At 40.4% G+C, this 16,986-nt stretch overlaps 1 protein-coding gene across 1 annotated transcript; it reads left to right on the top strand.

Moving 5' to 3' along the window:
* Nucleotides 1–278: 278 nt before the first annotated feature.
* On the top strand, nucleotides 279–1,235 carry LOC310953275 (TLR adapter interacting with SLC15A4 on the lysosome; the record flags this gene model as incomplete). The annotated part of the gene is made up of 1 exon (XM_083922239.1): nucleotides 279–1,235. One exon carries the CDS (start codon nucleotides 279–281, stop codon nucleotides 1,233–1,235), a length of 957 nt encoding a protein of 318 aa, XP_083778365.1.
* Between the last annotated feature and the right edge of the window lie 15,751 nt (nucleotides 1,236–16,986).

Genomic DNA, 16,986 nt, shown 5'->3' on the forward strand with positions numbered 1-16,986 from the left:
AAATTAGAAAATTTGTGACAATTTCAGCAAATATGAAAAGAAAGATGGAAAAAGTCTCCATATTTTAGAGGCTAAAAACTGCATTTCCTGCATTTGTTGCATGAAAAATGACTTCATCCATTTTTTCTAACTGATAAGTCGACTAAACGTTGCTGCTCTAATTAAATGAATAGATAAGTCTATGCTGACATGTGCATCTTATACATTAAATACCGGCATGCAGTGTGTTTTAATAACTCAGCCAAGCAGCTTCTGAGAATGCGCTCTTTGTTGCAGCCATGCTTTGTGAAGGCAGATTGTTCAGCATGACCTACGGTGAACTGGAGGAGCTGGATCCCCTCCCGCTTCAGAAATCTCCCCAGAGTGCTTACGGGCTGCAGAGAGCAGCTGCTACCCTGGTGCCAGGTTCCATCAGACACACTCCACTTGTTCATCACAATTCCCCCGAGCTGACAGGTTGTATGGACAAAAGGAGTGATTCAGTGGAGTTATACATTTCTCCGCTGCGGTCCTTGGATCTCCTCGGAGCCCAGCCAGGCAGACAGATCTCTCCGGAGATAGAGATCCCAGCTCAGGCTAACTCAGTTGGTGATGCCCCTTTCTTGGTTCCCTCCTTCTGTCAAAGCATCTGCCAAAATTACAGCGACCTCCATATTGGAGGCGACCAGGTGCTGCCTCTCTCAACTAATGATGGTGAGCTCCGGCTCTGTACTGAAGCCCAGGCTGTCGGCCCTTTCCTCCAGTCCTGTGATGTCCCCCCAGCCGTGGACGATTCTCTCCCGGGACAGTCTTCTCAGGGTGAACTTCTGCATCCACTGAGGGGGGGTTCAAATCGCTGGAGACTGGGGAGCGCACGTGATCGGAGCTTTTGGTTGCAGGGGCGTGAAGGGCCATTCTCCAACTCACTTCTAAATAAGTATCTGGAGCAGAAACTTTTGGATTTGTACCAGCAATACATGATGGAGAACATGGCCAGGGAAGGGGGCGCTGGTTTGGGTTCTGACTCCGGTCCAATTTGCCCTCTACTGGGCTCGGAGCTGGTCCTGACCAGCATAGACCAGATAACTTTGCAGCTGAGTCGTGAAGGGAACCTGGAGGCCGGCCTGGCCAAGGACATGGTCCTCAGCTGCCTGCTGCGGGTGGCTGGTGACATGCAGTCAAGTGAGATCAGCACTCCCTTTCTGCAGATTTCAAATGAGGCATCCAGGGAGCAGTACACAGAGAATAAAGAGTAACCCTAGTGTCAACAAACTCTTTCATACAATTTTCCCTTTCATTTGAGTTTTATCACCAAAAAATAAGATGAATATATTTTTTTCATTAACTTCTTTTTTTTTTTTTCATGAGCTGTGGCGATGGTGTAAGCAAAGTCAGTATTTGATTAATAATTACCAGAAGATTCTGCCATATTTATGTATCATCATTTGGATATGCAGTCTGCATGTTCTGTGGCCTGCTGTTGTCCTACAGTTGTCACTTTCTAAAAGACAATAAAGAGGAACTGAAATGTTGTCCCTTCATTTCTAACAGTCTGCAGTTTAATAAATGGTCACAAGGGGGAAGCATTATCACCTAACTTATTAACCCTTATGACTTTGACACACCTTTTTCTTTTATGACTCCCCCTCCCTCAACCAGCATCCCTCCATCCAGCTAATGCATCATCCATTCATCTGCGCCCTGCTTATCTATGATGTCATCAGGACTGGGTTGTAAATCTGTAGCACACAGGCGACCGGGCGCTAACACCAAATTTAACACTGCATCTGATACTGGTTCCTCTAGAGTGTAAACAAAACACACGCTTGAGATAATGTTATCTACACTGCATGATTTATTTTGGGAAAATATTGCACAAATCATAAACTCAGTAGGGCTGCAACCCGATGCATTTGCACACTATAAGTGACATGTTATTTTTCACGTTTCCCCCTCTTTAAAGTATTTTGAGAGACCTGCGACTTCATTCCAGCTCAGTGCAGCCGTGGCCTTCTGAGCCAGTGTTTGATCAGTTTCCTTGTTTCCTGTCCAAACAGAGAGCCACAGGAGGAAACTGTGTTTACCGAGCTGAGCGCCGCAGTCAGAGCCCTGTGAAGTCTCAAGGCCGCAGAGACACATGTTTGGTATTTCTGCTTCTATCCAGATTGAACATTCCAGGTACACGTTAAAAGAACTGAATCCTTACAGACCTAAACAAAAACATGCTCACATATAAATATGATTCACCCGATGCCAAGCCCGGCCCGTGTGAGCACATTCAAACAAACTGATTTCCACAGACCCTGGGAAAATGAAAAACAGATCTCTTGTTCAAGAAGAGGTCGAAGAATTGTTTACAGGGCTGAAGGTAAAGCCACGCACTGCAGTCTCTTACATACAAAGGTTTATTCACAAACCTTCAACTTAACCAAACTACACCAATTATTTACCTTTCCTTGTCAAAAGCCCAACAAATATTTCACTGGGTTTTACTTATTTGGGTGCAAATTCAACATAAAACGAAGGGCAAAGAGTTTTTATTTTACTTTTAATTTTCTGTAATTAGTAAACGTGAAACTAAGGTCACAGAATGAAGGAGAAGCCATGAAATGAGAGCATGTACAGAGACTGACAAAACGAACGGCAAGCTGCGGCAGCAACTTAAAAAATGAAAGAAAAAAAAACACACACTTTTCTCATGGTCTAGCGATGAAACTAACAGGGAGGTTGAAGTGTTAGAGCATCTTTCAGAGGTTCATAAAGTAATTTCCTTGTCACAAAGAGCTTTTAACATGGAGGGCGGTAAAGGCAAGGCCACAAGATTTCATATCAAAGCCAAGGTCCCAGATACACTCTCATCATTGTGGCTTTAATGCTCTGTAGCACTCTGTGGCTTGCCTTTATTTAAAAAGCTTTTAGTATGTAGCCTTGTTAATTGAAACAGACATATATTGTTTACTTTTAATTTTTCCTCCTTTGTGACTTTGTGATTCAATGAACTCTATCATACATTTTTCAAGGCCTATCGATAGTTACGATCCTTTGAACTCTTTACCGCGTTAGACACGGACACACACACACACACACACACACACACACACACACACACACACACACACACACACACACACACACACACACACACACACACACACACACACACACACACACACACACACACACACACACACACACACACTCCAGTTTATCTTTTTGAATTCATGAATTAGTTTGGTCAAAAGGATATCATTGTATGGCTGCAGTAATTATCATTTAACTATTCATATGATGTGAAAAGGTGACCGGTACGTGACCGTAACCTAACCGATTACATTGAAGATGATCATTCTAAGCGCCACCTGGTACTTGACCGTTCCATCCCACTTTAGCCATCAAAAGGTGACGGTTAAGTTTAGTCACCAAAACTACTTGGTTATGGTTAGAAAAAAGTTTGTAGTTGGGTTCAAATAAGTTCTTCTGGGAGACCTCCTCCCGACTAGGGCTGTCCTGAATGACAGTTTTTGAACTTTGGTACTAATCAACAGAGAATATTTGGATATTCTTTTAAATGAATTGCCTGAAAACTACAGTATAACCACACAGACCTATACATACATCAGATTACTTGGTTATAATGCGAGGCAACAGAGCAGATAATACTGGTACAGAGAGCAACAAGTTAGCGGACTGCATAAAACACCAGCGAGAGGAGAGAAATGCAATAGTAACTGACAAAATGCAGTAAAGACTCTCACACTGAGCTGAAATGGAAAAACTGTGCTGTACGCGTCTTTCTATTTAATTAAACGTATCCTTTATTAGGAACTGTTATTTTAAAGTTTTAAAAACAAAAAACTATATCTGAATCCCAAAATTGAAAACCGAATTGGCACGCAACAAACAAATATCCAAATAGTCAAATATTCAGGTCCAGCCCTTCTGCCTATGTGGATTTTGGAGCTCTTACTACATCACTTAATTTCCTTCTTTGTGCCCGTCTGAATTTCTATGGATACAAGAGGTCGCTGCCTACTGCAGGGGGAAATATGGGGCTGAATAAATACCTCGATTACATACAAATTACCACACAGGTGGAAGCATTTCAGACTACAGTTGGTGTGTCGAGGCACTTTATTCAATTAAGTCCAGAAGCTGAGCGCCTTCTCCTGACTTCTCGGATGGCCTTGAGCAAATGTGTTTTTTTTTCAGATTACATCTACTGGAATGACCTAATGTCCAAGTGGCAGCTTGCTGGAACATTTAATGACAGCCTCTGTTTTGTATCTGGCTGATTGACACTAGGACACGTAGGTGGTGGAACAGGAGAACACACATTTCCCGGTCAGTTAGCTGCTCAAGGTTGCAGGGAGCCTGCAGCGGCGCGGATGACCTTGTCCAAGCTGGAGCAGACAGAGAAAGACCTTGAGAGACAGCGGGGCAGCAGGATCTGGCGCTCAAAGAGCTGGGTAACATAATGTGGTAATGCATGACTATATATCACAGCACACAGTACCCATGTGACTGTGGATGGCAGCTGGATGGAAAAACAGATTTTTTTTTTAATATCCACACACGTTTATTCTTTTTTACTAGAATTAGAATTATAACACCATGTTGATTTGTGGACCTAGTTTAACATGTGCTTCTGTAAAGTGGGACATTTTCCCACGAACTATACTTATACTTTGTTCTCACGGTCTTCTTCTTTGTTATCACATATGGTTTACGATTATTATCAGCCCTGACCCCATTTTCTGAGTTTTTTGACATACGTTGATATACTGTTATCTCTTATTATTGTCTCTCATTATCAAGCATTCGGTTTCTGTGTGTGTGTGTGTGTGTGTGTGTGTGTGTGTGTCTGCATGCGTACGTGTGTGCATAGCTGTCTGTCCACAGCTAAGCTCGCATAGTACTGAACCCATCAGCCTAATTTTTTATGAGCACATTTAAGACTGAATGCTCAAGGACCTCTCATGGTTGTGGCCGGTGATTTGCAATTTTTGAAAAACCTATTTTTGACTTCTCTGTTGGTCATTGACTGCTGACTCTGCTAACTCTTCATAACCGGCTGGTAGGGGCTGCAAATTATCAAGAACTGCTTCAGTAGCAAAAGGGATTTCCTGCAAACGGCTGGGATAAAAACAAGCCTCACCCGTTCCAGGCCACATTTTGTCATTTGAAATGGCTCAGAAACTCAATAAAATTGGTCTAATTTTGAACTGGATCATCTGCAGATTAATCCATGCCTGATATATTATGACCCAATAAAGTTAGGCATGGTATGAGATAAATAAATGCCTGTTTTGTTAGCTTCGCTGTCATATTGACTGTAAGGGAGCCAGGGAGTCAGGTCAGACAGGTTTCTGAAAAATGTTCTTATTATTGCAGTTTACTTTGCTTTTATCACATGAACCTTTTTATTGAACTCACGCATTGTGTGTAAACAATAGATAGATAGATAGATAGATAGATAACTTTATTTATCCCCGAGGGGAAATTAGGTCGTCGTAGCAGCGGTACAGAGCAATCAGAAGTACTAAAATAAGATAAAATATAAAATACAAAATATAAAATACAAAATATGAACAGCAATAAAATAGAATAAAATAAAAGTACAGTATTGCAGATAATACCAGCATGTTTAATGTTTCATTTGTCTGACTGTTGGCGTGTGTTTATTTTGGTGTGCTGCCTTGCTCCAACAAACAAAAACAAATAAACAATTCTTGTGGGAATGAAGATTTGAGCTGAACATCACCCCGCCTCAAAGTTCAGTTGTTTTAACCAACTACACAAGATTCATTTTGATGCAAATGTTGATCCTTGACGATCACATTTTTTTGTCAATGTGCAGAACAATGAAAGTTAGAAATGAAATAACTCCTTCCTTCCCTGTAAGTGAAGTTCACCGCTCTCTAACATTGAAATACTGTATCAAAAGGGGCACATATGGGGGCAAATAATAAAGAGAAGTTGGCGTTTGTAATTCAAAAGTTTTACTGAAATGTATTTTTCTAATCTTTATACAAAAGGTAACAATCATACTGATAAAATGCAGACCTAGAACTAGATTTTACTACTAAACATTAGGCTTCAGGGGTTACCAATATGGATGGGAATCAAGAACCGAATTGGAACCAGAATTGAGCTTATTAATTCCTAGTATCAATGTTTTTTTCACAGCTGCACAAAACAACAACATCAAACTCATTCATCTACGCTGCTGAAAACTTGCAACAAAGAGGAGTCATGGCGGAGAGAAAGAAACAGTCCAAAGTGTGGCATTACCTGAAAATCTAAATAAAGCTGCACAAATACTCCCTTTCATCTACACTGTGTTCAAACCCACAGATAACTAACTAATTACTGCCTCCGCCAAACGATCAAGTTGCAGTTTACATCCATGCCTGTCCCGACTTACATAATATATATATGTAACGAAGACCTTAAAGGAATTTAATAAGGTATAATATAAGGTATATATTAAAGTGTATGTTTTGGTGAAATGTGGATACTTCACACACATCTTAAGCCCGGAAAGATCTAAACAATCACCACTGTTTCAAGATTAGTGTCACCAATTCAGTAACCGATCAGAAGTCTCCACTCCTGTTGGTGAGTTATGGTGTTGAATAATGGACAGAAACAAAATGATGTCACAGGGAAGTTGACCTTTGACCTTTTGGATATAAAATGTCATCATTTTATCCTATTAGATTTGTGTGAAATGTCATAGTTAGTGTAGGAATTATTGAGCTATGGACAAAAACGGGTTTTGTGAGGTCACAGTGACCTTTGACCTCCAAAATCAGTTATTGTTATAATTATTTCTTTTCGCCAGAAGAAAATCCCTGCCGGGGTTCCTGAAATATTGCATTTACAAGAATAGGACAGACGGACAGATGTACGTACCTAGTTCTAGTGCTGGGCTGGTGCTGGTTCTGGTTCACTGTTGGTTCAACTTGGGAACCTTCCAAGAACCCGTTTTTCACAGGCTAGAGAGCCCCCAGAGAGAGCCACGTATACGTCTAAGGTTTCCTCAGAAATGCTAACGCCCAAGCAACACAACAACAACAACAACAACGGTTGACTACAACACATTTGTAATGCTTTTCTTGAACACAATGGATGATTATTAAGGTATTTATCCAACATGTTTTGATTCTTATCAACACTGAATGTAAGATGTTAACGTTATCCTTTGTTGAAAGCTAATGTTAGAGCTAGCCCGCTAGCACAGAATTAGCACAGAATACCTGCGATTGATCACATTGCAGTTAAAATGAATTATCTATTTATGTCTTTACGATTCATGTATTTACAGGCAACGTCAGAATCAAATGACTGCAGCTGGAGCTGTGTTCAATGAAAGCTGCCATTACACCAGACATGTATATGTTTATGTTTGCTATGTTTGTTTGCTAGTATTAAGACATGTCTCTTTAGAAAAGTTATTAATTTTTGTCAAAAAAAACCAACAATAAAATAAACTAATTCTAGAATACTATCATTTTTTAAAGCATGCAAGAAGTGGTGCCGGTCCAATACCAGTAAAGAGCTGGTGCCGCTCTGGAACCAGTTTTCCTGTCCGAGAGCCGGTTCTTTGGTTGTCGAAACAGGAAGAACCGGTTCATGATTGGGCACCGGCTCTGAACCGGCCCATGATTGGGCACCGGCTCTGACCGGCCCTAAAAATGTCTTGGTCGAAAAAGGGGTAAAAATGTCATCTGGGAGAAAATATGGGTCCCTCGAAATGTAATTGAGAATGCAGTTTAGTTGCATGGGAACACATTTTTTAGGAGACAGGGTTGCACCCTGAGGCCCGTATCAGTTCAGTTTGTGTTGTACTTCAGTTGTACTAAAACCAATTATCACAACTAATTATCGCACAATGGACCTTGAGCCGTTGGCCACCTGAGAAACTGCTCTGCTCAGTTGGAAATCCAGCCTCAGTCAGTTTTATAAGCTTCAATTCATTATTTACTGTAAAGAAATTATCCGACCACTGTTTCACCTGGGCAATGTGTGGGATGTTCCTTTCTGTTACAGTCTGTCTTGATTGATCCACATAACATAGAGTGTAGTGGCACATGTAAGAGATCGTGCCTGCCAAGGTAGTTCAGCAACAGAGCGTCTCATATAAACAGGAAGTTCAACAAACTTAATAGCGGAGGCCTTGGCGAAAGCAAATATGCACTAGCACCAGCCCGAAAGAAGAGGAAAATTATACAGGTACAAAAAAATTGTGAAAAGGAGACAGAATGATGTGCCAAAGCTATGTAGTTAAGCAAGGCCAATAGATGAAAAGGGGAGACAAGAAGAAGTGTAATTGGAAAAAAAACGTCTTGTAATAAAATAATCTAGGATATGGTTCAAAAGGGTGAAATATAACATGCTTTAAAACTTCAATCAGTTGGCATATTTGAATGCTTTGTTTAGATCAAGGCTGTCAAAGGTAAGGTTGTCAACAGTTTTTAATACCACGTTTTAAAAGGATACAATACTTATTTTTCTTTTCGCTGTGCTATTAAGTCGTTTTTTATATTAGTAGTGTGTCAAAGTTTATAATTCTGGTATTGTAACAACCTTAGCTTCTGCAATCCAACACGTCTTCTAGCATGTTCGGTAAGTCAGGGAGGAGGTTTTCAAAACTTCTGGCAGGACTATTTTGCTGTTGCAGCAACGGAGATGCATCATCACCAGCACTAGCCCTGCTAGTAAAAAGACAAGCAGCAAAGGAAGAACCCCCAAGGAAGAAGGGGGTGTGGGTCTTTTGACGGTACACTTGTGTTGTACAGCTCAGGGAACTCAGATACACACACACCATCAGCTTTTCCGCCAGATGCTTCTTTTCTATTGGCCGTGCGGGTAAAGTGCAGCCTAGTTGAACTTTGGGTGCAGCGGTTCCGTTGGTCTGAAAGAACCATTAGGCCTCATATCATTGACATTATCCTGAATCTGACTGTCTTTTATTGTGGCCCATTACTCCACTGTTTTGTATGTGAAGTTCACTTTGCAAAGTAAAAAAGAGAGATTTCCAGGTAGAATACATGAAAGTAAATCTGCATATTGAAATAGCAGCTGAGGCTGAACAACAAGGCTAGAACATTTGGATACACCCGCTGCTCGTGAATCTGCAGTCAATAATGATGGCAGGTTGGCAAGGTCACTTCTGAATCAGTTCAAAGAGGCACTGGCTGACTAAAAGGCTGCGAATTGTAAAAATAATAATAATAATGATAATAATAAAAATATGAGAAGCTCTATGCTGGTGGAGTTCATGGTGGTGCACCAACAAATCCCATGTGAAGACCAAAACCACAAATTAATTGATGCAACTAAGAAATGTTGTTTGTGTAGTCAAAGCTATACTTTTGCACTGGGTGATATATTCCTTCTCTACGATAGAAATTGATGTTAATTTTGAGTCAATCCCACGTACACTATTCTGCTGCCATAAATATTCACTTGCCAACCAAATCAGCAGTTGAAAACAGCCACCAACAAATATGCTATTTACTACTGTTTGAGTGGAAATTTGCTAATAAGTCCGGTGCTTGGATTTTTCAGGAAATTACTCTTTAAAAAAAAAAAGACAAAACAAAATAAAAAACCATACTTGTTACTTGCTTTAAACATCTATAGTAAGAAGATAATGGGCCCCGCTTCCTACTCCCAACTTCCCTCCCCCCTTGTTCGGACTACACCCGTCACCAGGGTGAAAACAACACCAGCGTCACTGTCACAGCTGGTAAAGAAGAAAAGGTGAGAAGAAGAAATTGAAATTCCTTCTGAAATGTAGTGATGCAGAAGTTGAAGTGAAGTTGCAAAAAAAAGTGATTTCTGATGTTTTCAGATGAAGAGAAATTTCACAATACTTTCAGGTTGTCTTTTTAAAAGATGGAAAACATTGCACTTTCAAGGCCCTATGGATCTTAAATCACACACAAAGCAAAGTCAGACAGCATGACTCACTGCCCGCCGAAGAATCACTTACAGAAGACTTTTGTTTGTTGTTACTCAAGTCTCAAACGAAGGACAACTCACTGACAAATTTAACGAGTATTTTTGGCGACGGGAATGAAAATTAGACATCATCTCGCTGCATTTCACTCAAAGACAAAAGACCAGACAAATTTCTTCATTTCCTTTATTCTTATATGAAATGTTTGTCTCACCCGCCGACGTCTTATCCCTCACCTTCCCTACATGTGAGCCCTTCCCTGTTTTCCACTCACCCCCCTCATCCTCACCTCCTCCCACGGCTCTTCCTGGCACATCCACATTGTTATTAGTGTCATAATTTACCTTCTTATGCAAACATGACCCTGTCCTCGATATGCAGTAAGGCAAAAAAATATTCATACTGTAGTCACTGTGAGACCAATAAAGAAGGAGACAGGAGGGACATAAATTACTGCTCTTCAGCTGCAGTAGTTCATATTTCACTCAGTGGCCTTTCCTCACATCACACACTGATGTATGCGTGACGTACATGTGTTGTCAGTAATGGCAACATTATTTCATAGTGACATACATTTAGATAAGATAAATCGATCGGCAAGGGCGAGCAGAGATAGCAAGAAAGGACAGGAGAGGGATGAGCGCAGGTAAATGGGATATGTATAAGGGAGTCAGGTGAAGCAATCTGCATATAAATCGCTGTTTTGTCTAAATGCATTTTTAAGACTCTACTGTCGAGTAAATCCTTTGTGGCTTTCTGGGTAAGACGAGCCGAGTGAGATAATTGGACTGAAGGTGTGTTTTACCAGGGTTCGTCTTAGGTAGTGAGGAGACTGAATGAAATGAACCCATCAGTGGCACTGGAGGACTATTGTGCTGTATGGATTCGGTAGCACATGCACACTTATGGGTTTGACCTTGGCCGTCTCTCTCTCTCTTCTCCTCCTTCCTCTCTACATGTTAACCTCCCCAGGGTACCACTCAACCTTGGCTAATTAGCTCACGTCCCAGTGGCATATGTTCAACACAATTTATCCACAACAAGGACATTACAACTGGAGTGTCCCGCCTCTACACTGCCTTGTTGTAGTGGTTTTATCTGTATTTGTTTGTGCGGGTATTATACAGGGTTTGTGTGTTCCTGTTAGAGCGCTAACGTATGTCTTTTTATTTCTTCTTCTCTTTCTTTCCTTTTTTTACATTTGAAGCTTCTCTTATTCTTTTCTAAGTTTTTGCAAGAATGTTCAAATGTGATCTCTGTCTCTATTTCCAGCAAAAAATGGCAAATGCATTTAGCAGCTAAAGAGTCACATATTTGACGGAGGCCAAAAACAGAACTAAAAGAGAATGGTAATGGGATTGTACATTGGTCCTTGATCAGGTGTAAAGAAACACTTTGCCATATCCATTTGAAAAGTGACATGCCTGTCCTATGTTTCTGCTGCCCAAGTGGACCAAAGAAATCAGTTAATATTGTGACTTTTAAGGGAAGGCTTTCAAAGTAATCTGAAAATACATGACATGACTGAGAGATTCTCTTGATGCTACTCCGTGAACATACATGGTGAAAGCAAATGCAGGTAAAGATTTAAAAAGCCTTGGCCTTTAGAAGGCATGCCACACCGCATGAATAACTGATAAAAGCGGCAGCTTTACTTAGCCATCAACATTGCTGTATCTTATGTGCCTCTGAAGTGCTTCTAAAACCCATCCAATAATCTGAGTTTTTGACATCCTGGGGGCTGTAGTCACAAAACCTCTAAGGACAAAGAATAGCTCCTAGGTCATTATTTACGAGTGTCTGCTCCTATAAACCTCTGAGACATCAGGAGGGGGGAGGAGGGGGATCTTGGTCTTCCGTGGATAGGAACTACATGGTACAAATCACAGATACCCTCTCCAGACTACACACTCTTTGTATGAGGTTTGACATAAGGAGTGCATAATTAAACCTGGATTAGGTGGTTTAATTTGTGTTCATGTAAAACATTTACCAAACGCTGCACAATATATGGATGAAGACATACCTGACAACACAATAAATACAGCATCAACACACAGGTGGTTCTTGTTGACAGCCGGTTGCCAAGTAGTCTGGCTGAACTCAAGCCTCCCATGCTTGGGGGTGGAGATTGGTCTGAGGCTACAGTTTGAGGAGCATCCTGCCCCAGATCAATGTCACTGTAGCTCATCACTCCTTATATTCACCCACAACATCTCAGTCAAGACTGCATTAATACAGAGCAGAGATTTGTTATTTGAGCTGGTGTTACCCTTTTAATGACAGCATGTCTGCCAACCTATCTGGTTGTTTTTATTTAATTCTGTTTGCTTTCCTTTTAAAAAATATAGTTACTGGAGACAAAAGCACCTTAATTGAAAATGTGGTAGAAAACATTGTCATCTCAGACTCTGCACTTCCTCTGAGTCTTTTTTAAAGGATCAGTGTGATCAAAAGAGCTCTCTTTACAATAAAGATTTCTCTGCAGATTGACCTTTTTGCAAAAGGTTGAATCACACAAATAATCTTTTTACTTTGGATGCTGGGCTTTCTAATAAGACCACATTTTAATAACCTTAAAATAAACATGACTTTCAAAGTTATTTAACCTTAGATGCCACACTGTATCACAAACCCAGTTACTATGGGAGAATTAATGTGTGATATTGGATTGAACGCACAAGACTAAAGCGACTAAAAAATTTCAAAGAATAATAATAATAACTTTTAAAAAATAAATTCTCAAACCTCCATCTTGCAGCCTTAAAACCACAAATAAATACAATCGCCATGCACAAATACACAATACCATGCAACATGACACAATGTAAATATTTTATGTTAGAAAACAACCCAGCAGTAGGCTCGAATGGGAAAATCATTTGTGTTTGGCCGAAACACTAGTATATCTGCTGCTTTGTTTGTTGTCAGCAGGATGACCTTGTGTTTATATACCAACCTTGAACAGACTATGGACCTTCGTATCAAAAGCTTGTGTTAGGTGTGTGTTTGTGTGCCGCGTACCCACATTCAGTGAGGAAGTTCACAGCGAAGGCAAACAATGAGCAAAGCTGTGTTTGTTCAAAGAGAGGTGTTTTGTGTGATGCTGAGCATTTTGTTATTAACTGATGTTGTTATCACACACAACTAACTATAAAAATGTAACTATGATGCCAAATACAGTTTGGTGCCTTCGTGCCTCGCCATATAAACCGTCTGGGCATCACAGAAGTTCAATAATAAGATCATGCGAAGACCACTGAGCTATCTCTGTGCCTCCTAGAAATGTTTTTATGTTTTCTTTAACATATTGGAGGGAATGTTCTCAATTAAAGAGATACTCTACCCATTTTAATCCAAGTCTGTGTGATGGCAATGTGGGAATCTGACATTAAAATGTGTTAACTGGTGTTTAACTTACCGCATGCTGAACACAATGCTCACATTGCCTCGACACAGACCTGGATTAAAATGGGCAAAGTATCTCTTTAACCAGTGGCTAACCTCACATGACTTTGCACTGCATATTTGGCTTACTTGGGCTTCCTTTTCATGTAATTTATTTTTTTCAGTCATGTAATCATAAACAAATGGGAAAGCTCTAAAGAAATTGCAGTATATAAATGCTGGTGGATGTTGAAAAGATGCTATAGTGGAATAATGAATTTAAAAATGGAATAACGCCCATAAAGTATGAATTATGTGGAATAGTTGCTGAAATGCTGAAAAGTTGACGGCAAACTGTAAATACGCAGGGAAAAAATAAAATGTCCAAATCGAATGAGGTCAGGTTATAAAAGTGATGACGAAATGCCCTTGAGTCAAGCCTACTTACACAATCCTGCTGCCATACTCACAACAACAGAGTAACCTGTGTCCTTTAAAGCACTGCGTGGTTGTGGTCTTTGCATGGGATTTGTTATCACTATGAGGAGGGACATGATGTGATTCTACGAAATGAAGAAAATGAAGTATGATTTACAATACTTCTGTGAGCACTCTATACAACTGTGGCAGCAGCTAAAAGCTGAAAACAATGACCAGTACTCCTTCGCAAACTCTTCCCTTTCCTCTAATACATGGGTGTCAAACTGATCCAGTAAAGGGCTGTGTGTCTGCAGGTTTTCATTCCAACCAATCAAAAACACACCTGGTCCAACAAATCAACTGTGTGAAGACAGTTCAGGTGATTGAGAAGTTGAGTCAGGTGTGTTCTTGCTTGGTTGGAATGAAAAGCTGCAGCCACACGGCCCTTTACTAGATCAGTTTGACACCCCTGCTCTAATAGTTCACGCTCATTCGTTATCTCAAGTTAAAATAGGAATGGGTGGTAGACTGACTAGATCCCCCTTGTGTGACGTATTAGTGCTAAGACTATGAGTTATAATGCCTAATAGTCTGACTAAAATGCCTGAATGTGGAGCGGTTGTGTTGCCACACCCCTGTGCTATTTTAATTTTTGCTTTTATTTTTAGTTTGTTTCTCTTCCTCCTTGTTGTGCTTTCTTGTGTCTTGAACATTTTGCTTTTCAAATCAACTTCAGTGTTTTATAATTGCATTAGCTCCTCTGTATATGTCAAGACAAAGTTGAAAAGAAAAACCTATACATTTGAACACACACACACACACACACACACACACACACACACACACACACACACACACACACACACACACACACACACACACACACACACACACACACACACACACACACACACACACACAGCTGTAAGTTGGTGACATGAGTCCTTGGAAAGTGCAGTATTCAATTTGTAACTATTATGGAGACAAGGACACAGCCCTTTATGTGAGCAGCCACAGAGAGAAAATGGAGGCAGTCACTATAGCAACCGCCAGAAGAGCACCCAACAAATCAACAAACAATGCAGTACAAGACTTTTTCAGGGGAGCCATTTAATGCAAAACCTTGAATCATACAAAGTCGTCCTCTTAAGTTTCTGAGACCTGTCTTAGAGTGTCTGTGGGTGTCTAAGCCCCAAGTGTTTGGTAAAAAACCTTGTGTTTTTCTCCACACTTGTGTTTCAAGGCCGGTTCGACTGAATGTGCCAACGAGTTGCCTTCTTGGGTCACGGCAACCTCAGAATTTCATTTGTGTGATCAGCCTTCAGGAAATGCTTACTGCTGCAAAAGCACGTAACACAACAATGCTCACTTATTGAAAACATTTTTGTGTATTTGCTTGAGTAATCTGCACATATAGAGAAAGAGTTTGTTGTAGACATACATTAAACATGGTTGCAACAGAAGTTCCTTTTTCCTTCAGTCAGTCAAGCTGAGAGGTTGTGATAAATCCTAGAGGATGTTAGGACTAAAGTTAAAGTTAGACAATTGCTAACTGCAGTTACCAACCACAGTTACTCACGAACTTACTAGTTCCTCGCGAGCTTACTACTGTTACGAGCCCGTGAAATAAATTAGCCGTGGGCTATTACTGCTCACTATCGGGATACACAACCATTGTTAACAAGACCACACTTTGAACAGCTGTTTGTTTGCATGATGCTGAATGCCCCTGCTTTGAAATGACGGTGATCGTTCTTTGTTAAACATATTAGTAGTCCGCTGGTGCTCGGGACATTTACCTGTTTTTAGGGGCATAGTTTAAAGCTTGTTCCACACATTCTATGAATAAGTGTGGACAGACAGTGTGGACAGACAGTGTGGACAGACAGCGTCGATGCGACACGACAGTCCGGCGCTTGTGTGCTGTTAGAACACGGTGTAACACGGCCTATATAGCTCATATATATTTTTAAATATTTATAGATTCTTTGTAAGGCGGCAGGAGTGTGTTGTTTAGGCAGCCACCTAAGCTGTAAAGTGCTGTGGGCAACCCTGCTTGTATTTTTAATTTTCTTACTGTCATCAACACTGAAAATATGAAGCACTTGCATTTACTTCTAATGGCACTTTAATCTTTCTTTACTTCCCACTTTGATTCCTGTGTGTACTCTTCTCTCACTTTCCCATGCCCCTTGTCTGAGCAGATAGCTTCTTTGGTACTGACCTTGCACTAAAATTCAGCACTAGTCACAAAGCTGCAGCGTGGCTGATGCTGTCTGACTCAGACTGTCTGGGTGTCACAGCAATTACTTCAAGAAGTTCAGATCGCAGATAGATGAATGTGAGTATGTGTGCGCGAGAATGTACACACTTTTTGTTTGCTTAAAAACATTTATATCATGGTCTGGGTGAATACTTGATTCTGATTGGCTGCAGTGTGTCCATTCAAACATTATATAGGACACCTACTAAGTAGTTCCGGTGAAACTGTATGTTCCCCATTCTAAACGAATGTGCTAAATCAAACAAAAAAGTAATATATGACTCTTGTTTACAACTCGTCCTCTGAACTCCACAGGACGGTGACTGTAACACACAAGCTGAAAAGACGAAGAAAGTGTACACTTCCCTCTGAACTTTTGTATCACAGCGATAATCTTACATTGCTCTCGCTGCTCAAATCGCTACTTCAGGCGGTGGCGACAGTACACATGGAATAGCTTCCTTCTCTCAATCTTGATATTTGGAGGCAGTGAAATGGCTGGATAGCTAGCTTGTCTTGTTGTTAAACATACCATCAAATTACTTTATATATATATAGTAGCTTTCTGGCTCACAGCTGAGGATCTATGAGCTGAGTTGACAAGAAAGAAGTCTTGTTATTTTTCCAAAATGATGTTTTTGGCATTTTTTTCAATGGTGAAAAAGTCAAAAATAACTAGCACCATCTTCTGTTTGAAAAGTATATCCCGACTAGTTATTACTGTTGCCGATATGCATCGTGTGAGAAACATGAATTGTCACATTTATATTGAGGATTTACTGTCTTGCAGAGTATCGTTAAATCCCTAAAAAATATACTTTATACTTTACTTTTGCATTTAGAGTTGTTCCGGTACCAGTATCGAAAAGGCCTCAGATACTTTCTAAAATGCTGGTATCAGTATCAGCAAGTACGCAAGTCTGCACAGATAAGAAAACATGTCATTTAACCCTGAAATACATCTACTACT

Source organism: Echiichthys vipera, assembly GCF_963691815.1.
Source record: "Echiichthys vipera genome assembly, chromosome: 10".
Lineage (NCBI taxonomy): Eukaryota > Metazoa > Chordata > Actinopteri > Perciformes > Trachinidae > Echiichthys > Echiichthys vipera.